At 37.7% G+C, this 16,372-nt stretch overlaps 1 protein-coding gene across 1 annotated transcript; it reads left to right on the top strand.

Annotated features, from left to right (window-relative positions):
* Positions 1-153: 153 nt before the first annotated feature.
* Positions 154-15,667, top strand: LOC139947716 (zinc finger FYVE domain-containing protein 21-like). Its single transcript, XM_071945618.1, has 7 exons — positions 154-360; positions 8,548-8,598; positions 10,178-10,346; positions 11,221-11,299; positions 13,010-13,140; positions 14,024-14,148; positions 14,812-15,667. The coding sequence occupies exons 1-7, from the start codon at positions 241-243 to the stop codon at positions 14,854-14,856; spliced, it is 720 nt and encodes a 239-aa protein (XP_071801719.1). The 5' UTR covers positions 154-240; the 3' UTR covers positions 14,857-15,667.
* Positions 15,668-16,372: the final 705 nt, after the last annotated feature.

The following is a 16,372-nucleotide window of genomic DNA, read 5'->3' as shown; positions in this document are numbered from 1 at the left end:
AGCTCAAAATAATGTGATGAATATTATGAGCGGTAACCTTTCAACAATACCCTTTCAACGTGTGTAATGTTTTTACTAAATTGGCACCAGTCTAGGTCTGCGGTCGATTAGTGTCAAACGAGGGCGCCCTTCATTATTTTCAGCAATTGCTGATGGGGTAGACGACGAAGTTCACGGGAAGAGGCAGGCACAATTTTTAATGAAAATTGTTGCTCAAAAACTTGATAAATTCGTGTGAGCATGGCTGATGCTGGTAAAAAACTTGTTCGTAGTAAGAGTGGGCTGCGTATGGTGAGTGTGGAGGATAAGGATACGAGTCCATTTCAGCTTGATGAACCACCGTGGATTCCAGACAATCAGGTGAGATTTCTTTTTGTAGACAAAACCCGTTCGATACACTTTAACAGCATGCCGACCTGCTGTCAGGCAGTGTACTTTGTGTGGGCGGTACCAGCCAAGTATTATTATATGAATGAAACGTAGTGCGCATTTGGGCCTTCTATTCTGCAGTTTTTGTGTCTAGATCATCTTTAATTTGGAGTAAGATAAGATAAACATACTTTAATTAAAAAAAGGGTTTAGGTGTTTTTTTAAGAATTAAGGGCCTGCTATTCTACTATTGTACTAAACAACTGAACTGAACAGTGCTATTTTTATTTATGAAAAATGTGTCTGCTGCGCTGGGGATGAGGAAAACTCCCCAAGGCCAACAAGGCTTCAAAGTTCAACCACATTAAATTTATATTAAACAAAATTACAGCCAACATTTTTAAAATCAATAATATAATCGCGATATAACACTAAACAGTAACAACACTGACATTTTTAACACTGTGTTTACGTTAGCATTTATTAGGTCCGATTGTTGTAACACTACAGTAATTGGTAATTTGTGATTTTTCACTACCTACATAACCCACAGGCAAATTTGTTTTGATTAAGTTTTATTTAGTGGCAATATTATTCATGATAAATTTGAGAAATTTACGCGCCAAGCATTAAATTATAAAGGTGTTGCACATAAAAATCTACAAATAAAATTATTACTCTTCTTATAAGCCGATTCACTATTACAACTGCGCATGTCCGTTACTGCTGACAACCCAATTTGTTTATCTCCCGTGACTTTTTGACAATACCGGGGTTTATTGTCAAAAGGTCACGGGAGATAAACAAATTGCGTTGTCAGCAGTAACGGACATGCGCAGCTGCAATAGTGAATCGGCTTATTAGGCCAAATAACAAAAAATACCAGTTGATCGTCCGGATTTTTCAAAAAAGAGGAGGATGAGGGCCTTACTATTTACTATTTTTTTTTCAAGATGGCTGCTTATTATTTCAAATCAACCAGGCCACCAATTCTTCAGTTTGAACCCATTGCAAACTTGTTTTATACCTATTTGTTGAGGACCTGTGTTAACACTATTACTGTATTAGTATTAACAGGGTCGGATATGTTAAAAGATTTGCTGGTAGGTATGTTTTTTGAAACAGACGGTTACACATGTTTGAGAGCATCACATTAGTTTCAGAAAAAGCTCAAGCTCAAGGGGAAAAAAAAAATCGAAAAATAACAAATAGTAAAAAAAAGGATGCGGCCGGCCCCCAAAAAGGATGCGGGCGGGGACGATCAACTTTTAATTTTTTTTTATTTGGCCTTAGTTGGTTAATTAAAAAACTATAAAATGAATTATTGTTGAGAACAAGACATTAAATGTTAAGCAAAAAATTCAGCATTTTGGGTGTAGATCACAAAGGCACGTCAACAAGTATAATGTATGGTAGATTAAATGTTCAGTAACATTTGGTAGAAAGATCTATCTATAGATCATGTTTCAAAGCTGTGGATATGATTTGCTCGGCCCCAGCGGCCAGTCTATCCATCCAGGACGCTGGGTTGGGCTAATCGCTTGCACAGATTCTTGTTCAGGAAGTACGTCATGCATACAGTGCAATTAAATCATGGTGCAGTGTGAGTGTGATGCATGATGGGACTGCGCATTATTAAACCAATGACAGTGCATGATACGTTTGCCCATCCCAGCGCCTTTGGTTAAAGCAAGGCGCTGGGGACGAGCGAATGGATATGAGTGATTTTTTAACATCTATTGACCAATCAAACATCAGAGGACTAGAGCCACCAAGAGGAGAAAGGAAAATATAGAAATATAAATTACTAAGTAAAACAATAAACCGCTTTGTATTTGAAAGATAAAAGAATGACAAAAAAAGAAAAATAAAGATTATCAATTTCAAACACTATGTAAATAAGGACTGTATCAGCGACTGGCCATCAGGAGGATCAGTTTACTTGTCATCTCACTGGTTCGTACAATTTTCCCTAGTCCAATGCGATACATTTTAAGAACAAAATTACCAAGTCCACCTATGATTATGAATATTAACAAAAAGTGATGTTTTTCCGGAAATTTCATTATTAGGCTACATCCAGAAACACTACGATGGATGTACTGGGTTAGTTTGTTCACCCTGAAAGTCTCATGTGAATCCATGCCTCAGCTCCAATGGGAGAATGTGTCAGGGTTGTTACTAGAAAGTTTTGAGTGCCTCAAAATAGTGCGTAGTAAGCGAAACAAGCATAGCGTTCTTTATGAACTGATTTTTAGGGGTTTTCCGAGACATGGATTATTATTTGTTTTGCATTTTCAGGGTTGGAAATCTATTTTTTCAACTTTCTGACAGTACCACTTATTTTAATCAAAAGGAAATCTCATTTGAGTAAATTTGATACTAATTTATTTCATAAGGAATGAAAAAGTGGTGTATACATGTAACTACATGTGCTTATGAATATTGTACTTAAAAGTAAGTATTTCACATAATGTGTATTATGTACATCAACAGGCAAGACAAGGCACCATCTAATGTATGTGTATACAAGGGAAACATTGATTTCCCAAGTGAAAACATAGTCAGACCCTCATGGGATTAAAACAGTTGTCAACCTCATATTGCCATGGATGGAGTCAAGAGTATTTGCAAGGCATTTAGTCCAAATAGCCACTGGGTCACTAATGGCTCCAGTGCTTACTGAGACATCATTCAGTATCCCCTAGATTAGGTGTCAGAGCATTCCAACATTGTATCCACACAGTGTTTGGAAAGTCAATACAGTGCACTTTATAACAAGCGTGGAAAGTCAGATAGAAAAACATGTGAGTGTCCACTTTTTAAATCACATTAGAGGGGCGGGGCTTTTGTTGAAATCGGAGCAAAGCAAACAGAAAGGGTCACGGGTGACAAATTAAAGGAACACGTTGCCTTGGATCGGTCGAGTTGGTCTTTGAAAAGCGTTCTGTAACCATTTGTTGTAAAATGCATGGGTAGAAAGATGTTGTAAAAGTAGAATACTATGATCTACACAAATATGCGTGGTTTTCTTTTTACAGCGCGACTAACACGGTCTTCGGTCGGCCATTTATGGGAGTCAAATTTTTGACTCCCATAAATGGCCGATCATGTTAGTTCGCAACATAAATGGAAAACCGTGCAATTTTCAGTGATACTTGTGTGGATCATTATATATTCTACTTTTAAACCATCTTTCTAACCATATATGCATTTCATAACAAATGGTTCAAACGCTTTTTATAGACCAACTCGTCCGATCCAAGGCAATGTGTTCCTTTAAGGAAAAGGGTGTATTTATACTGTAGGTTCATGGGGAAAATGAGATGAAATTGTAAGCCTATATGAAGGGTGGGAGAACTCCATTCTCGAATTACATCATTATTTTTCCAATGGTAATGTTCACAGATGGGAGCAATGTTCTCTGTTTGATAAAAACAATGTGTAATTGGATTGCAGTAATCCTGAATTTCCAGTGATAGGTTTTTGGTGACCATTGTTGTTGGAAACGAAAGTCATGGATCAAAATTATGGTGTTTTTTTTCTTCATATACCTGGGCATTTGTTGCCAATGGAAAAATCAGAGTGAGATCCCTTTTTACCCAGGTTGGCCTGAAGGATTAACAGTTTAATTATCAAAAGTTGATGAAGATACACAATTTACTTCGTAAGTTGTAAACAATGCAGCCTGCTGGTTCAAAACTGAGTTGTTGTTGTTTTTTGTTCGATTGAATATTGAACAGCTATCTATTTTGGCAGATTCTGTTTAATTTTATTTCATGTCTTCTGTTATAAAATTGTAAGCTTTAAATGAATACCCGCGTATTTTATTCTGATGCAAATAAAGGGTATTATCTATGACTACCATGTGAAGTGATGTTACACATTGACACGTCTCGAGCATAATATCAGAAATTAGCCTTTTAGTTTTAAAAAGGGAAAAATACACAGTTATTCTGCATAATTTTTCTGATAAACCACCATGGGAAATAGGCTAGAAGATTTCAAAACAAATAAAAAGAGGTCTTTCACACATTTTTATTTTCCTCATCACACATTTCTTTTTGGCTTTCATCATTTGCATCATGCTCTGACAAGCAGTTGTTTCTTACATGCACACAACAAGCCTGATGCTTCATTCTTGAAAGGGCAAGGGTACCAAGGCGTTTTCTCATTTGAAAAGGGGACCTCTATGCTATGAGGACAAATTTGTACATTTCTAGTGGAAGATTTCAAGGGGCACCAATGCAATGATCAAGGACATGAAGGCAGTGCCTTTGTCTCCATGAAGCATCAGGCTGTCTACAATCTGGTTATGCTCCAGTTTCCCCCAGACAGGTAGCTGTATTTAGTCTGTGTTTGATAAAGCACCTCATAAACATGATGCTTGCAGGGAATTTCAGGGTGATATAGGGATTCCGACGTGACCTTTCAAAATCAGGGTTTGTTGAAGAGTTTGGGTGGTTGTAATCCCACTGCAAGCCTCCAATGAGCAACGTGGGAATATGATAAGTCAAGGGGCTGAAATATTATCTGTGACTACTGTTCATAATTAACCTGAATTCAGTGCTCCGTGGTATGTAGGCCTATTTTTTGTTCTACAGAGAGATTTGGGTTTTAAGTGAGGTGTATGGGTTTTTTCGTAGCAGCGTTTCCACAGTGATTTATTAGTTTGACCTTGTACAAACTGTCAGTTATGTCAACAGAAATGAGATGGAGTATTAAAGCTTTGATGGCCACAGTCAGTGGTAGTCACCATAAACTCAACATTTTTTTACTGAGATTTCTAAGAAATGTGTTCTGTTGCTTTTTTCATAATGTACAGAAAACGTGTGTATCACATGCATTAGCAATCAATCTAAATAGACAAAGTTAAGCTCAAAAAGGCTGCACAAAAAATATGGATTTTTCTCCCAAATTTGATCTCTGAATGGCCCCTAACAAAAATATCTGCCATCATGTAATCCTTTAATCCAGAACCCGCTTACATGCTTAAATCAAACATCATGAACAGTCGGCTTTTATAAAACCAAGTTCTGATTGATTGATTTTGTTTTCCGCTGAGGAGTGCAATACTTTGAAGGTAAGGAGTGCAGCATACATAGAGCTCTCTCCTCCGTCTCTCTCCTCTCTTAGTCTTGAAATGAAGAACTGCGTATCCTTGACCATTGATACAGCCACAGCAGATGTTACTCTTTGATCCTACTGTCTCTTCAGACACAGGTGTCAACTTGATGCCTCGGACTGTCTGACCAAAAAAAACAAGAACGTTAGTTAAAAAGAGATTGTACTCCATTTGTGCAGTGTACAGTTAAACTACAAAGGGGGTGTGAAATAATATTAATGATAAACTAGCAGCCTTATAATAATGACAGAATACAATTTCTTTAAATTGAATGCTGGTTTAGTGTTTTATGGCCAAGCTGTCAAAACTACTGGACTCAACATTTTCTCACTAAGCTCTAATTCTAATCAGCAGAGTGTGGGTTCGCCGTCCTGCCTGGTCTTGACACTTTTGTCCCTCGGGCAAGACACTGAGACCATTATTGCTTCATCCTTCATTTGATGCTAGCCTGAGGCAATGTCCCTGGCAAAAATTGTCTTGATGCCTCTTCAAATTTTACAGTTGAGAAATTAAAATTGTCCTCCTCCTCCTCCTAGAGACCTGGCCCCGATTTCATAGCGCTGTTTAGCGGCTGATTTTGTGCTTACTGTGTGATTTATATCTCATAGCGTAAGCACACGAAAAAGCATGCTAACCTTCCGGTGTTTACCGCACGAAAATAATGCAAATCATGACGTCCCAATGCAAATCCACGGTAAACACGCAATATGGCCGCCCAGTTTTGCTGCTAACCTGTGAAATACGCTAAGGCTTTTAAAAGCAAATTTGTCTCCTAGAGTAAGCATGCAAATTTGCTTAAGCAGCACTATGAAATTGGGCCCTGCTCGTTACCATTGAGGGAGGAAGCCTTCACTGAGGGAAACCACACCCTGTCTTGCCAGGCCTGGAATTTCATGTAGGCAACATAGATGTAGGCCATGACCTCTGTTGCCCCTGGTCTTGGCCTTGGTGCCCTTCAAGAGTTTCCCATTGACTTTAAGATTTTCCAATGGAAGTGCCCCTTGCAAAAAGGAAATGGCCTTGCCCATTTAAACTTAAAGATGAAATCACAGGCCTTTCTTGCCCTTGCAACATGTACAAAGACAAAATATCAGGCCCAATGAACTACTACAATACCCTTTTGACCCGTCAAACTGCATGGTTTGTTTGTGTATTTTTTAGATATGGTTTTGTTCTGATTGGACTAGATGAGGACTGCACTAGTAATCAGAGTTCAACAGTTTGGGTGTTTGTTTACCATTATGGTGTTGGGTTTTGTTTTCAGGGACCATGGATCCAAGTAATAACCCTAGGGGGGCTCCATTTTGTCCTTGCTCTATCCAGATTTTCTGTTATAAAACAACTTCCGTAGGGTGAGCTCTCGATTATGAAAAGTTGAAGAGGATAAAAGAGGGTTTTTCTGCAAACTTACAAGTCCACATCTTTTTATTCTGCATGTTGGGCCTTGTTATTTTCTTTACTAAATAAACATAATTGGAATTACACGGAGACCAAAGAAGCCATTGCCCCAGTCATGGCCTTGATGCCCCTTCAAAAGTTTCCCACAGACTACAGTATGAGTTTTTCCAATGGAAGTGCTCTTTGTCCTTTGTAATAGGGTGTCGTGGCCGAACGGATAAGAGCACCGAACTCAAGCTCTGGTGCTTCTGTTCAGCAGAGTGTGAGTTCGAATCCCGGTCGTGACACTTGTGTCCCTGAGCAAGACACTTAACTATAATTGCTTCTCTCCACCCAGGGGTAAATGGGTACCTGTCAGGGCAGAGATGGCTCTTGTGATTGATTTAACCAAGTAGCACATATTATTATCGTTGCACAGGCTGCATATTCCCCACCAGGGAGCTGAGATGGTTTAAGGAGTGATTTAAGGCCCAGTGACCAGGGGTTATAATGTGAGGCGCTTTGGGACGCCCCCTGGGTGTGAAAAGCCCTAAATAAAAACGGTTATTATTATTATTATTTGCAAAATGACAATTGCCTTGCCCTTTCGGAGTTGAAATTCCAAACCTGCATTTACCCAGCGAATTACTTTACATGAATTTTCTGCTTGTATCATCAATAAAATCGTCAACACTGTCACTTTAAAATGACGACTTGCATTAAGCCAGTAGACCATATAACTACAAAGCCAGGATTTACTCCAATGCGCATTCCCCTTGTACATAACATATTTGTTTATGTTGTGGAAGAGGTCATGATCTTTACAGATTGTGATCGATTAATCTTATCCTTGTAGGCTCAGAAGGGATGTGTTCATGACTACAAACTGACCAAGTACTAAAATCACAAGGTGCCTTTCCTACCAATGCAAGCACATATGTACACCCTTTCTCTTTAGTTCTAGGAAGTGTCGTACCTTGTAAATGATGCAAGTAGTTGCTGGGATTTTGTTTTGGTTTGAAGACTTGAAATGAATATTTGACCTCAATAAACAAACAAACAGGTGCATAAGTCACTCATGTACTAAAAAGGGCTTGCATAGTGTGGGTGGGGTGTGTATTCACAATGCAATAACACAACACAATATTTTTGCAGATCAGTTTTTGTTATTATATAATTCACATACAGCACAGTATGAGGCAAAGGAAAGTGTGCAATTAAGTGAGTGTGTTTTTCATGGTCCTTTTGTCTGCAGGGCAGAAACATTCAAATAATATTAATAACTTGTTTGCCCAAATAATAGAAATCCACACTAATTTAAATTGGTTGCTTATAAATGGTAAAGGTACATTGTGTATGAAGGTGTAACTTTGTGTATTTGGGCCAAATTCATGAATGTCCTGACATCCGTTTTCACAGGACTTTGGGCCAAAGTGATTAGAATGCTCTGAAGTACATGTATGTCATTACCGGTATATTATGACAGGAAATGTGTTCCCTATAGTCTTATTTTGGTTGTATGGTATAAGTGGAGCTATGCATTTTTAAGCTTATTCAAAACTCATTTGTTTATAAATTTAATTTTTTTTTTTTAACTGGTATGATAGCTGAAGATGACATTTGAGCATTGCCTGATTGTAATTTTTATTGTCACTTTTTTCTCTTGATCTTAACAGTGTCTGACGTGTGCAAAATGTAGCAGCAAGTACGACATAGTCAAGAGAAGGGTGAGTACAGAGTATGGGATTGAATATTGGCCATAAATTAGTCTCTCGCCATAAACCTTGAACAAAATGTAGATAGTCAAAAAGCCGAGCTTGTGTTTTCATATCCTCAGGGATCATTTGATGTGATTCCCCCTCCCCCTGAAATGAACCAAGTACGTGTCCTCTCAAGATGTAGAGGATGCAGAAGCAGGAAATGATCAAGAGCAACTGCTGACGGACCGCTGTTGCCTTAGCAACGGTGTTTTAATTAAGATAATTTGGGGTAAAAATCGATAATTGAAATTTGTACCTGTACACATGGAAGATATTCAAGTTACCCGTCTTGGAGTGATAAACAAGAATATGGTTTCTGTGGAACAAGACTTATTTTTGTTTCTCATTTAGTAGGAAAGAAAATCAGCCACATTTTGTATTGGCTTGATTGAGAAATACTTTGAAGTGGAATTTTTAAATTGAATAGAGATTACGCACTCCATGTAATGTAATTTTGTATACCATTTCTACCAGGCACTACAGGTCTCTCTGTTGAAGTTGACAGAGTTGTTTGTTGTGGTTTGAGGACATCTGTTTTTTTCATTCAACTCTGCTATTCAATGCAGGTTTCTCATAAAATCCAAGAGGTGTACCATGGCCTGTCTGTGTCTACATAAATGCCACAAGGTGGATACCGGATGAAAAGAGTAGACAGCGAGACTAAGAGGACTAGGGAGTTGCAATCATGTATTTGTCACTAGTGGTTTGGAGCCACTGTATAATTATATACATTTATGTGCCTCTCTTTTGGTTATATTATCAATAATAAATGTGTTGTGTAAATATTAATTGACTACTCTGTACAATGTGATAGTAAAGCATTTGTGTACTGTAAATGGCATAAAAATGGTATGTGCATTTACTAGTACAGTCCTGATAGTTTAAATATTCATCAATGAAGTCTCTTTATCATCATTTAAGTCCCAGTTGTTTCATTTTTTTAAAAGATGATTTTGGTTTCATAGCAGATGATGTGTGTTGGGTGTTGCATTGCTGTTGACCCTGTTGTCAAATGTTTTCTCTCCCTCCTTAGACATTCAGCTGTTTTCTCTCTCTTTTCCCCCCTCTTTTTTCTTCTTTGCTGGACAGGATACATACATGTAGACTGTGCAAGTCTCGAGCGTAATCAAACACTAGGACCCAATAAAGTGCACTTCCAGTGTTTAGGTAATCTACATCTACATGTATGTTGGACCAAAGTGGTCCCAAAATGTTTGAATATGGCGAGATTTGCACGGTCTGCTCGTTGACATCTTTGTAGAGGTGCTGGTCACATGTTCCTCCTTGCCGCTTACTGATGCAACATTTTATACAATTATGTTGATGTTTGTCTACATTTTATCATCTCAATCATAGTTTTGTGTATTGTAACCTTTATTGACTAATGTTTTGCCGGTGGAAACTGTAAAAAAAACTTCTTTGTTTTTTTAAGAAGAAGAAGAAGATAATGTTGCTAAATATCATAATTGTGTTTACAGATTTGTAAGTGATGTTCATGTGAGTTAATTTAACTCTGGACCTTTTATGTTATTGATCCTCTCCTTAGCATCACTGTAGACGATGTGGAAAGTGTTTCTGCGGCCAGTGTTGCTCCTCCAAGGTGCCTCTGCCCCGTATGAACTTTGTGGATCCAGTCAGATTGTGTGAAGAGTGTGCCATCGTCACCAAGAAAGAGAATGAATTCTACGATAAACAACTCAAGCTTCTTGGAAATGGTAATCTTCCCTTCTTTTTGTGAATTTTACTGAATTTATCTTAATCATACCAAAACAATATTACCTCTCCATTTTTGCTAAAATTCTTGAATACGGCGTTAATGTGTTACTCATTGCTATTTACTGCGCCTGTTATTCGGCATTTTTATCATTGTCTTGTTTGCAGTTGCTCCACTGCTTTTTACCATGTGTGTAATATTTTTGCTATTTTCTCTTATTTATATGTTGTTTTTTTTTAAGCGCTTTGTGTAGTTTGAAAGGCGCAGTATAAACACGGTTTTAGTGTTATTATTATGATAGCAATGGTGGCGTGGAATGGAAAAGTGGTTGAGCTTATTTGACTTGATCAATCTCTGGTGTTTCTGATCAGCAGAGTGTGGGTTTGTGTCTTGGTCTTGATACTTGTGTCTTAAAGCAATACACTTAACCCATCCGTTGATGGGATAAGAAGCCGCTGCTTCTGTGTGTTGTGTAATGCATGTAGAATAACACTTATCGAGAAGACAAGTGTTCGCATTGATATTTTCTGGTATGGTTCGCTGCAGATTGTGCCAACTGTGACTTGTATTTTGGGTATAGCTCCGCATATTATGGGTGATAAAGCCCTACATAACTGTGTTTTGTTATTATTCTCAGATTTTTAAATCTATTAGTTAGGCCTACTTACTTTAAATATACCCTCATCAACAAAGCCTTACATAACTGAGTATTGTTATTATTCTCAGATTTTTTAAATCTATTAGTTAGGCCTACTTACTTAAAATATACCCTCGTCAAAAAAGACTAATAGAACTAAAACTGTGTAAAAACACTGGGTTATTTGTTTGAATTGCTCAAATTTTAAAATATTTCTTGTTGCCTTCTTCATCCACAGGGAGCACTTTCATGATGAAAAGCAATGAGCTTGAAAATGAAAAAACAGAAGTATTCTGTCATCTCACAGGTAATCACAGGTAGGTACAACCTCCTCTCTACAATATAGTTTTCAAACTCTTTTTTTTAAATTTTTTTTATTATAGTTTCATTGCTTGTACTAGAATGAGGTTTTCCTTTATAAAATGTGTTGTAATTCTACCTGCATGTAACAAGTGTAAAGTCTAGTTTGGGTTTGAACGAAGAAAATTGACTGGAGTGGGACTGGCACCAACGACCTCGGGAATAGCATACAAGAGCTCTACCATCTGAGCTATCCAGGCTTATGTTGGCGGTCAATATCTTTGTTTGTGGGGTGTCCGTCAGAAGCCATACATTATAACTGTTACAACGTAGCTGCCATATAGCCAGGGATACAACCTAAGTTTAGGATACAACCTGGGAAGCGGCAGCCAGGGGATCACCTTAAAAGGGGATGTGACCTTTTAATATTAAGTATCAAGTAATAAACCTCAAGGGAAACTGACTGGGTAAGTTTAGTTTGTTTCAAGCATAAAGAACAATAATTGAATTTGCATGAAAACATCCCCCTACACACCCCTCACAAGCGTGAATACAATTGCAACTATCTGTGGACCTTTTCCGAACCATGTACTCTATTGTCCTCTTTTAATATAATAATGATAATAATATTGAGTGTTTATATAGAGCTTTTTCACTCCCTATGGGTGTCTCAAAGAGCTTCAAGATATTACCCCCTGGTCACTGGGCCTTAATTCACTCCTTCAACCATCTCAGCTCCCCGTGGAGTACAGCCTCGTGCAACAAATGCACTACTCGGCTAAATCAATCACAAGAACCTTCTCTGCCCTCACAGGTACCCATTTACCCGTGGGTGGATAGAAGCAATGATAGTTAAGTGTCTTGCTCAGGGACACAAGTGTCACTACTAGGCCTGGGCGAATTATTCGAATATCTGGTTAATGGCGAATAGGTTTTCCTATCCGTAACCGCGAATGCCTTTTTTTTCTTAACCGGATATTCGCATAGGGCGCGAATAGCTATTTATAAACCGGATAGTTCTGTAATTACAACCAAGTAACCGGATATTCTTTAATATCCGAATATCTGCGGACATCGGGCGACAACTGACATGAATGTTTTGTCCGAATCCTAATGAAACTTCTATTAAGACAGCATAAAACAGCATAAATTAAGTATTTAACTATGCTCACCTCCGTGAAGAGTTAAACAATGACATTTCTGACGTAATTTGTTCAAAGATTACAAAAGTTTTCCTTCACGTAGAGTCATCCACGATCAAAAGAAAAAGCAAATCGCCATCTTTAAATTAGATCCGGTCATTTTTATGAATGAACACTGTCTAAAACTAATATCAATCCGCCCAGAAGATCTCATTCACAAACGAACAGCGCCCTCTAGCGACAAAAAATATTTTTTTTTAAATATATATATATATATTTTTTTTAATAGCGCCCTCTAGCGGCGAAAAAAACTATTCGAATATCCGGTTAATTTCGGATAGTTGGCCAGTGGTATCCGAATAACAAAATTTCACTATTCGCCCAGCACTACCGGGATTCAAACTCGCACTCTGCTAAACAGAATCAGCAGAGCTTGAATTCGGAGCTCTTAACCGCTCAACCGCTGTTATAGGTCTCCAGTTTACCGGTAAATATGTATACCTATAACTCTCACAAACTTGAAGATGTATTCAAAAAGATCTTTTTAAAATGAAAGGCAGTGATGTCTTTTCTTCCTGTCCACAGGAGCTTGTTATTCATTGAAGAGAAACCCGACAAGGAGAATAACAAGCCATCCAAATGGATCCACGACCCTGTCAATCTTACTAGCATTGAAGATGTCAAACTACAGATGGCTGGCAATGATCCATCACAGAGTAAGCACATACTTACATCCGGCCAAGGATTTCTGTTATTATTGCTAAAAGAAACCTTTGGAAAAACGGATTCACAAAACCTGAAAAAAGAAAATATGAAAAACTAGAAAATATGTATGCTGATTATGATAAACAGATTTACACAACACATTTGTTTTTTAGCTGGGAAAATCTTATCTGAATGATGATATTGTTTTTGTTATGGGGTGTGAATAATTTTTACTTCTCAAACTGTATTGCCTTTAAAACTCTATTGCTTGGTGTGGCTGTGAAACAGAATATTGGGAGCAAGTTTTGCTGCTGTATTATCTTACAGCTTTGCACAGTTTGTTGTACACTTCGGTGTATTAAATGTCTTATTAAGTAACTTAATCTTGGTGATAGGTTGCATTTCCCAAGGGTCATAGGCTTTAAACAAGTTCCGTAATGCCAAAGGCTCAAGCAAATACTCTACATGGCTCATGGCATATTCGAGTTTCAGATTTTTTCTCTCTTCAATATAGCGCTTTATCACAGCCCGAAGGGCATCTCAAAGCGCTTCCAACATTAATACCCCTGGTCACTGGGCCTTAAATCATTCCTTAAACCATCTCAGCTCCCTGGCATGCCTGGGGAGCATACAGCCGGTGCTGCGAGTTAACATGCTCCAAGCTAATCATTCATATAAACCCTCTCTGCCTTCACAGGTACCCATTTTACTCCTGGGTGGAGAGAAGCAATGGTTAAGTGTCTTGCTCAAGAAGTGTCATGACTGGGATTCGAACCCACACCCTGAGGAACCACCAGAACTTGAGTCCGATGCTCTTTTTTGCTCGGCCACCACACTTGATAGTCATAGTATATCCTCATGAAAGAGTTGAATTTGTGTTTCCCTCTGTTGTAGGAACTATTGTTACATCCATGACCATCAAGTACAAATACATAGATGAGATGAGGGAGTTGGTTCTATTGGTCCCAGATGACTCCCACAGGAGACCTTCAACAGCTTGGATTGCTGCTATGCAAAAGGTCTGCGTTCTATTCTGTCTGTGTGTTTGCTTCTGTTAGTATGGCCCTCGACTTTCACTAGATTTTATGGGACAGAGCTTTTGCAGTAGCAACAGGAGAGTTATGAAATTGTCTTACCAGCAATATAAAACTAGTGCAAAGTTAAAACCACATTTTTTTTGGGGGGGGGCAATAGCCTTCAGTATTTTTATACTGTTTCAACTAAATTTTCCTTCATGTACCGATTTAGTTGTCTCTGTGTCTAACTTTAACTTCTCTTTTTTTCATCTAAAAAGCGCATAGAGACTTCTCTTTGAATGGTTCATTATTATAGTGGTATTATTACTTTCACGCTTATTAGAGTTAGTAACAGCCCTATGTACAATACTGTCTAAGTTTTGCTTTTATATTTTCTCAATTTAATTTTGTTTTCTTCTGTGTTTGAATTTGTATAAGTTTTTCTTTTAGTCAGGCCTACTTTATTTCCTCACAAGATATTTTTACTTAGTAGTTTTTATTTAAGTTTTCTGTTCTGTAAAAGTACAATTACATTTCTGTTTATATCACAACAAAATTATCAAAGTAATGTATAAAAATAATACATTTATGTTATCTTATTTAATTAATTTACATGCAATAATATACATCTGAGTTAATTATAGACTTGTCTTGTCTTTCTTTCAGGCTGTGAAGATGTTGCAGTCAACAAGAGATTCACCGGTATCTTGATCCATTAGACCCTGGTACACAGCTATGTTGTCATCCTGCCAGTTTCAGACTCTTCTAAACATGAAAACAAAGTTACAGAAAGAAACCAACTCGTGTTAAGGCACTGGACACTATTGGTAATTAGCATAAAAACTTACTTGGTAACGAACAATGGAGAGCTGTTGATAGTATAAACCTGGCTCCCTCTGGAGTAACCTAGTTTCTGAGAAAGAAGTAACTTCTAACTCAAATGTTAAAAGACTTAAGGCCGGAAGCCTTTTTTTAGCCATCTGAGAAAGCACACAAATTTGTGCAAAAAGGGTTTTTTTTCTTTCATTATTCTCTTGCAATTTTAATTGACCAATTGAACCAAAATTTTCACATGTTTGTTATTTTATGCATATGTTGAGAAACACCTAGTGAGAAGACTGGTCTTTGACATTTACCAATGTGTGCGGTGCCTTAAAGTCCTCCAAGCGTCATACACCGTTTCTGCTTATGTATTGGCGGGAAATGGAGAGGAATCGATATTCAAATTCCAAAATGGATACAAAGAACTGTTATGTGTGTTTACTTGTCATGGTTCTGATGCACAGCGTAGATGCAATTCAAAGTTTGCTTTCATAAATGTTTCAAAATGGCTGTAGAGTGTGGAGAAATACAGTACTTACAGTAATTGCACGTACATGTACATGGTGTAGATATTGGTTATTATTCATAAGACTGTAAAATTTGTAAAACATCAAGGCTTTTGTAACAAGGGGAAACAGAATGGTTGAGGGAACAAAAGTCTTAAAATGAGCACCAGTCTATAAATGCTTTGTTTGTTAACCATGTTAACTTCTACCGTTGGGACTAAAATATTTTATGGAGGAAAGGCTGCATTTTGCACACATACTGAAATTACCTTGGATTTTGGTTGAAGTTAAATTTTCCATATTGTGAAACACTTGCATGATTAAAAGGTATACATTTTCAGCATTGAAAGTTTTGAAGTTGGTCAGTTTCTTTGTATTGTTTTAAACAGATCCACAGTCCTGTGTGAGTTTGGCAACTGTAATGTAAGTTGATAATGTTTATGTGTTTTTGTACATGCAAAGCTTCCTCTACAGTGGACAAGTATTTGTGTGTACATTAAAGGGTGGAGGGAGTTGGCTCAGTTAGACTTCCTGTTCAATGTCAAGGGTCGCACTCACAACTCAGGGTAGGAATATTCAATGTTTATCTACTCTATCATGTGGGAAAAACAATCGTGGAAAGGTTAATATTGTATTGCCATAAACAGTTGTTCACTAATCTTTGTGCAACATCAGGATGATGTGTTCCTGGGGGCTTCAGTAACTTTCTCGGTCTCAAGGAAGTTATGTGTGGGAAAGGGGTGTACTATTTCAACCAACTTTTCTACCGTATGAATCTCCTGTTCATATAACTGTTTTGAAAGGACTAGTAATGGGCATATGTGAGTTTGGAAGAGGCAAATCGGCAATCACATTGTTTGATTTATTCCATCTCACAAGAAAGGCTGACTTTTTGTATG

This window comes from Asterias amurensis, chromosome 1 (assembly GCF_032118995.1).
Source record: "Asterias amurensis chromosome 1, ASM3211899v1".
Taxonomy (NCBI): domain Eukaryota; kingdom Metazoa; phylum Echinodermata; class Asteroidea; order Forcipulatida; family Asteriidae; genus Asterias; species Asterias amurensis.
Note: the sequence above shows the minus strand (reverse complement) of the source record. Positions and strands in the feature narration are given on the sequence as shown.